Genomic DNA, 7,731 nt, shown 5'->3' with positions numbered 1-7,731 from the left:
GAGCATCTCCCCTGTGAGGACAGGCTGAGGGAGTTAGAGCTGTTCAGCTCGGAGAAGGTTGTGTGGATACCTGATAGACTCCCCCTCTGCTCTCGTGAGATCCGCCTGGAATAGTGCACACGGCTCTGGTGTTTTCAGCATAAGGACATGGAACTGTTGGAGCAAGGCCAGAGGAGGCCACGAAGTTGGTAAGAGGAGTGGAGCATCTCCCCTGTGAGGACAGGCTGAGGGAGTTAGAGCTGTTCAGCTCGGAGAAGGTTGTGTGGATACCTGATAGAAACTTTTCAGTATCTGAATACAAGGAGCGGAGCTGGAGAGGGACTCTGTGTCAGGAGCTGCAGTGATAGGACAAGGGGTAATGGGCTCAAACTGAAGGAGGGGAAATTTAGGTTAGATATTAGAAAAAAGCTGTTTCTTTTGAGGGTGGTGAGACACTGGCACAGGTTGCCCAGGGAGGCTGTGGCTGCCCCAGCCCTGGCAGTGTTCAGAGCCTGGTTGGATAAAGCCTTGAGCAACCTGCTCTGGTGGGAGATGTTCCTGTCCAGGGCAGGGGACTGGGACTAGATGATCTCTAAGGTCCATTACAACCTCTAAAATTCTATGATTCCATTCCTTTAGGAATACATGGATGTCCCATTCCTCTAGGGATACATGGATACTCCATTCTTTTAGATATGGATATTTTATTCCTTTAAGGATATATGGATGTTCTGTTCCTTTAGGAAGATATGGGTATTCCATTCCTTTAGGGATATATGGATGTTCCTTTAGGGTTAGGAAGATATGGGTATTCCATTCCTTTAGGGATATATGGATGTTCTGTTCCTTTAGGGATACACAACACCAAACCTGCATCCACATGTAATGAGTCCAGGCAACTTGCAATTTCACTGTGTTGAGGAACTAGTGCCACACATACACAAAGGCTCTATAAACTTACCAACCTGTAAAACTTCTAGTGACACCTGAAAAACAAAAGTCTGGTAACAAAGCCACTAAAAGATTCAGGGCCTTTACTTTTCCCAGAGACAAACCCACATGAAAAAAAGCATTAAACATTAAGAGTCTCATTTAGACGCAAAAAATTACAGGTTTTCATGTACTTTGGGGCTTGGTTTCTTTCTTTCTTCCAGTGTTTTGGTAGTGGTTACTAGGTCTGTATGAGTATTAGGTCTGTTTGAATTTGATGCATTATGGAGCAAGCTCAACTACACCAGGCTCCTAGGGCCACCTCCAGTTGGGTTTTTGAGTATCTTCAAGAATGGAGACTTTGCCACCTTTCCAGACAACCCATGTCAGTGTCTGACTACCCTTCACAAAGGAAAAATACCTTATGGTCAGATAGAATTGCCCATGTTTCAATTTATACCCCCATTTCCAAGTGTTAAGCTTCAGTCTTCTAAGATGACAGCATTACTGTACTCTCAGGGGAAAAAAAAAAATCCAAAAGAACAGTAAATAAAAGAATGGTTATGAAAAGTTACATAAATATACCTCTGTATAATTTTCTTCTTCCCAAACAGAATCTAAGTTTACATTATGTAAACCTTTCAGCATAGCATTAAAGGAAATGACAAGTGGAAGAACAGAAATTACTTTCTTTAATGAAGAAAATATGATTTGTAACCATGAAAGAGTAACTTTTTAATCCAGTCTGGAGGACTAAACCCAAGCTTTACACAGATTCATAGCCAACCTCCAAGATTCTCAAGTACAACCAAATATTTCAGGCAGCAAGTTTAATTCAAGAGTTTTCACTGGTTTTCATATGAGAGACTTATGTTTACATTCAAACGTTAAAGAATAAAAAAAGACACAAAGCTTACAGATCAAAGAACTTGCCCCACTCTGTACCAGCACTCAAACATTCTTTTGCTTTTCCTCTGGATGGTACAAACCCAAGATGCTAGCAAGGATTACGTGATTAATTTGGTTGTTTTTCCATCTCATGAACCCAATGCTCAGCAGTGACGCACGAGTTTGGAGAGGCATTTTATTTAGACAACTGAAAACAGTCAAACGTTCTGAAGAATGAAACAAAACCCTGTAAGTACATAATCCCTTCAATTAGAGCCAATTTTTCCAACTTTCAAGAAAAAAAAACCAAAGGGTAAAAGCCATTGTATCTCTTCTCCATAATAAAGAGAACACTACGAGTCTAAATGAAATTGGAGAGACTGGATCTTGGCTTGCACACTTCTTTGAAAAGACAGTAGGCAGTTATGCCAAAAAGACAGCAAAACTCTACTACTTGTCTTTTGGGATTTTATTTGGATACTGAGTTCTGTTGCAGACAACACCCAGCCAGTTCCACCGCATTCCATCAATCGCTGCCGTCTGCCTTGCGTCGCGCGCACTCGGGAAGGCTGATCTTGGTCACTCTTGATTTAGTCTCAGGTGTCCCTGTGTCACGTAACAGTTGCAGTAATCAGGCCTTAACTTCAGGAGTTGAGCTGTACACGGTATCTGAGTTTTCAGAGGCAATCTCTTCTGCAATGAAATTAAAAGGATGTTATTTAACTTCACCTTAGCTAGACAAACCAAGGAAATGTTGCAGGGATTGCTTAAGACCAGCTCAGTTTGTTTTCCCATTCAACCTGATCCAGCTATTCTACCCCATCTGTTCAGCCTGCACAGCTCCAGTCACGAGTCTGACACTTGCCACATGGTGATTTTCAGGGAAATGCATTCAAAGATCTTTTGAAAAGAGTGAAAAATGCCAGAAGGTACTTGACAGAAGCTACCTCTTCCATACTAAGGAATGCTATCATCTTGACTGATCTCTTAACACTCAGCTGAGTTGAAGCTGGCAGTTCATTTCATTACCTATTTCCTCCTCTGCAGTTCCTGGAAGGGTAGTCCTTGCTTTTGCTGCTTCTGCATTCTCCTCTTCTGTAGAGGAGTAGAAAAAAAAGGAAAAAAAAAAAAATAAAAAGAAAAAAATCACTCAATACCTTCAATTCCAACCACCCACTTCAAAAAAAAAAGGTCATTTCCAGTTAATTTAGTGTTGAGGAGAAACAGCTGGGTAAGCAAATCCATGAATGAACACTCACTTGCAGTTTTCTAGACATTGCTTCCCTTCCCCCAAAGTTTAGAGAACCAAAGGACAATATAAAATAAAACTACCACTCACACTACTGTCTTGAGATTATCTCTTTCAGAATTATAAAGGTGGTATTGCATATTTCTTGATCTTCAACATAAAAACACATCAGAATATTTGCTTAAACACTCACAAAGTGCCTATATTAGTTAAGTTACAGGTTTGATGTTAATTGCTTATTTAAGTACATCCTTAAACTTAACAGCTGTGAGAGGATACAGAAACCCTCAGAAGACAGCAGTTACTATATGAAATTCAGAAATACCACTAATGATAGTTAAGACTTAAAAAGCACACACGGAGCAGCCAAGCCTCATCAGGAACAAGCACACACTTACCAGGAACTACACACTTCCAAAGGCCATAGGTTTTCCCTACTGTTGTCTGCCACAGCCTTAGTGTACCATCCTCAGAGCCACTTGCATACAACTCTCCATCAGGGCTGAACCTCACACAGTGAATTGGACCAAAGTGTCCTTTGTAAGATTCTGTAAGAGAACATATCAGGACCATCAATTTCAAATCTCAGCCAACAACTGAAATTATTAAGTACAAACTGATCAGAAGAGGGGGAAAAAACACTGATGGGAAGGCACTTTCTCAGCATTTAATTTCTGATGCAAAACAAAGCTCCCATGAATTGGTAACTCAGCAATGTCTAATTTAGGTAAACTATTAATGGTTCATTAACTGCAAGGAAAAAGGTGTTACTAATTCTAGACAAAACTATAAAGCAAGCCAGCAGCACCAAGTGCACATGCTCTGTTCCTTCAACAAGAATGCTATGCTAAGACCTTATTTGAGTACAACAGTTTCATCTACTAGTCCTTATTTCATTAATTTAATGCCCATTTCAGAACTCTTTATTATAAAAGACAAACATACCTAATTCTTCTCCTGTATTATAGTCATATTTATAGAGTTTAAAATCTTCACCACCTGCAACCAAACATTCTTTTGCAGGGTGAAGTGATGCAGAATTGATTGTAGCAGGTGCTTCAAAGGATTTGATCTGCTCTAGACTGAGGGAGAAAAGTTTGTTAGTAAAGTTCACTCAAAAAGAAAAGTCCTAAGAGCAAAAAAGAGAATAGAATACAACCCCACAGAGCTTCTGAAGCAAGTTTTAATACTTGCAAATCTCGTTCACCAAGCTGGAAACTAGTTCAGAATAAGAAAAAAAAAAAAAAGTTCACACATTCAGACCTACTTTCTGGAATATGCTGAAGTATGTAACTTGCTTTCTTAAAACATCATAGAGATGTATAAATAATTAGTTCTGTGAAAACCACTGAACTGAACTCTGGCTGAAAGTTAGGTAACCACAATTACAATTAGTGTGAAATATGAAAATGGCACTGGACCCTCAGTCTGGTATCTTATAGACAGGGTTCACTGTTTTGTAAGAGAGTAGTTGTTTTACACTGCCTCTGACAAGAAGACAAGCAAAGATGTCCACTGCTGCCAGTTTGGTGATTCAGGCCTTGTACAGGCAGTTTTCCCTCACAATCAAGCCCATGACTCAACCTGTGAGAACTCCTGTGCTGTGGACTCACGTTTCGGCACTGTGAAAAGCAATAGTCTTCCCGTAGGTTATCACAAGTATCTGCCCTTCTGGAACGTATTCCATGCTGCTCACTGACATTGCAACGCTTAGTGACTTCACCTCAGTCATGGTACTCCGGTCCCAGAGGCTTAAGAGAAAACATGAAGGAGGGGGGGGAAAAAAAGAAAAAAAAAAAAAAGACTCTCAGATGACTTCAGCAAGTCAACAATTGTCATCTCCCATCAATGGCAAGACCTGGACCAAAAAAGGCACTTAAAGAACGTGATTTGATTCCACAGGTCCTTCAGACTTTCCATGGCATTATTTTCATTCTCACCTGGAGAATTCTCAACTGGAGCTGAAAAGGTGCCTACGGGGAAACTGCACCAGAGACTTCACCCTCCCCCATCCTTCCTGCCACACAGCAGAAAAGACTGTTCCGTTTCTAACAATGGTAAGTCTGCTAGGCATGAGATGACACTGCTCATATCAGCCAGAAAGCCTAACTGCTTCCTCAGCTTTCTGGAGAGCAGTCTGAGGAAGGGCCTTTGTCAATTCATCTCCCCAGCAGCCAGGTTTTCACAGATATGATCTCTGTCAGAAGAAGAGAGTTGTACTCAGCATGCAGCTACAATAATCTAGGATCAAATAACCTGTGTTACTTACAGCCTTTACCAAAATAACATAACTGTGTTCTCACATAGATTATAACAATAAAACTGAGCTCTTTGGAAACCCAAAAGTTAATGTTTTCTTACCGAACAGTTTTATCATCAGCTGAAAGAATCTGTTTGTCATCACTGCTCCACAAAGCCTTTTTAATGCCAGAAGTATGTCCACTGACAATGTCAGGTTCTTAAAAAGAAGGCAAATATTTTAATACATGTAAGAAAATGAAATAATGTCATGCAGCAGTTTGGGAGCTTTCTTTTCCATTTATTAGAAACTGTACAACTACTTCAAGCACTTATGACTTTATTTGAGGATCCTATTCCAGGACCAAGTTAAATGTAAACTGGGTATCTGAATGAATTTAAAAAACATCACTAGGTTATGTCAACGATCTGTAGTTCAGTATCAACACAAATTCAAACACACAAAGATGTGGAGTCTTTTTTTCTTCAGATGACTAAATTTTAATTAATTATACCTATTTCTAGTGAGTCTGAAACATGCTCTGCTTGAAGTCTGTTACACACAAACCTAACCTGTGGCTGCCCCATCCCTGAAGTGTTCAAGGCCAGGCTGGATGGGACTTTAATCAACTTGGTCTAGTAGTCCACAGAACAGGGGTTGGAACTAGGTGATCTTTAATGTCCCTTCCAACCCAAACAATTCTATGATCTTACTATAACAAAAGGTTGGAAACATTACATTTGTAAAACAATCCTCAACTTGGTCTTTTGTGATCCTTAATAGAAAGCAACTCTAATTCTTTGTAATAACTTGTATTTGACTCCGAAATACAAGAATCAGTTCTAAAAGCAACTCACCTGCCTCTGGCTTGCTCAAGTCATAGATACGCAACAGTTTATCTTGTCCACCTGTTAACAGATAATTGCTATCCTGAAACAGAAGTTACAGAGAGTCAACTCCATTTTGAATCATAATACCAGCCTACAACAACAGCTCTTTCTCTCAGACAGCCCCTAACACACTTACTGCATTTAACCTACAATCTTAAAACCCAGCAGTGGTATATGACTCGACTATTTGCCCATCTAGACATATATAAAGAGTAGAAAAGTAGCTAATAGCAAAACATACTAAAGAGCTTACTTCCCTGGTGAATAAGGTATAAAGGTTTCTCATACCTGTGTAAAATCCACACTTTTGACAATGTGTTTGTGAGCCAATGTGATTAGTTCATCGCCTGACACAGCATCCCACACTTTGCTAAACAGCAAGAGGAAACATTTATATTTTAGAAGCACCAGTACAAATCAGCTTGGACAGTCAGAAGAGTCTGTGAGCAATTTTTCCTGATGCCATCAGGACATTTCATCACAAGTGCTACATTCTTGCAAGTTATAACCCAACAAGTCAGTAAGAATACTTCATACGCTACTACTAAAGCTTTTTTTTTGACTATCCTACCACTTTCCTTTATCTTCTTCTTTGGGGTAATGCAGACTAATTAGCATTTTAGTTTTAAGACCAAGGTAGATCTTCTCTGCAGTCTCATTAATAGAGATTGACCTCTACTAACAAGACTCAACTTGCCAAATATTAATCTATGCTGCAAACAGCATAAACAATCATAAACATCAAAGAAATAATTCACTAGACATTTCTTGTAGTAAAAAGAGGCTCACTGCTAGATACAAAATAAATATCTCTTTCAACTCTGCTATAACTACAGTGCTAGAGATTAGAGCTGCAATAAAATTATTCTAGCAAACCAGTATGATAATTAAGTATATCAAGAAGCAATCACAAGTTGTTCATCACGATGGAATTAACTGTGGCTGCTTTCAAGAAGCTGAAAGTCTAGGTTTTAACTTGGCTAGGCAAAACAATTACTAAAGAAACCCAAATGAATCAGTGATTTGGAACAGCTGTATCATCACCAAAGAGCGCGACAGACTAAAACCAAAACACAGACCACAAGGACAGTGAATCACTTACGCTGTAAAATCTGCTGCTGCTGTAGCTGCTTTAGTGGCATCCGTGTTCAAAGTGGCACCCCAAACTGCACCTTTGTGACCCAGAAAGGTGCCAATCCAATCTCCTGTGTCGCCCTGACGCAGCATAGGCTTCCCATCTTCACAGAAACAAAACCAATGCTCAGGAAACGTGATAAAATAAGGAAGCTTCTGTAAAGTTTTCCCTTGTTCCAGCACACAGAATGCTGGCGTAAGGGAGTTAGTCCATACTTTATGAACCTATTATGGAATAGTATATGAAATACACCCCATGCTTTGTGAAGCCATTTCTGCAGAAGAGTTTAGGTGAAGAGCTCAAATGTGCAGCTGTACTTGCTCCATGCATCTAAACTGTCTGGACATTCCAACACTACTCCCAATGAGATAAAAGTTTTCTCATAAAAGCTTTTTTCAGGTTTGAGTTACAATAGAAGGGA

The 7,731-nt window shown here is 39.7% G+C and overlaps 1 protein-coding gene across 1 annotated transcript; it reads right to left on the bottom strand.

Moving 5' to 3' along the window:
• Nucleotides 1–2,428: 2,428 nt before the first annotated feature.
• STRAP (serine/threonine kinase receptor associated protein) lies at nt 2,429–7,402 on the bottom strand. Its single transcript, XM_009074157.1, has 10 exons — nt 7,278–7,402; nt 6,464–6,545; nt 6,143–6,215; nt 5,408–5,504; nt 4,660–4,797; nt 3,992–4,128; nt 3,445–3,594; nt 2,827–2,892; nt 2,572–2,574; nt 2,429–2,490 (listed from the first exon to the last, which is right to left on the bottom strand). The coding sequence occupies exons 1-10, from the start codon at nt 7,400–7,402 to the stop codon at nt 2,429–2,431; spliced, it is 933 nt and encodes a 310-aa protein (XP_009072405.1).
• Between the last annotated feature and the right edge of the window lie 329 nt (nt 7,403–7,731).

Source organism: Acanthisitta chloris, unplaced genomic scaffold, assembly GCF_000695815.1.
Source record: "Acanthisitta chloris isolate BGI_N310 unplaced genomic scaffold, ASM69581v1 scaffold31924, whole genome shotgun sequence".
In the NCBI taxonomy this organism is placed as follows: Eukaryota; Metazoa; Chordata; class Aves; order Passeriformes; family Acanthisittidae; genus Acanthisitta; species Acanthisitta chloris.
This window is presented reverse-complemented; position numbering and strand designations above follow the sequence as displayed.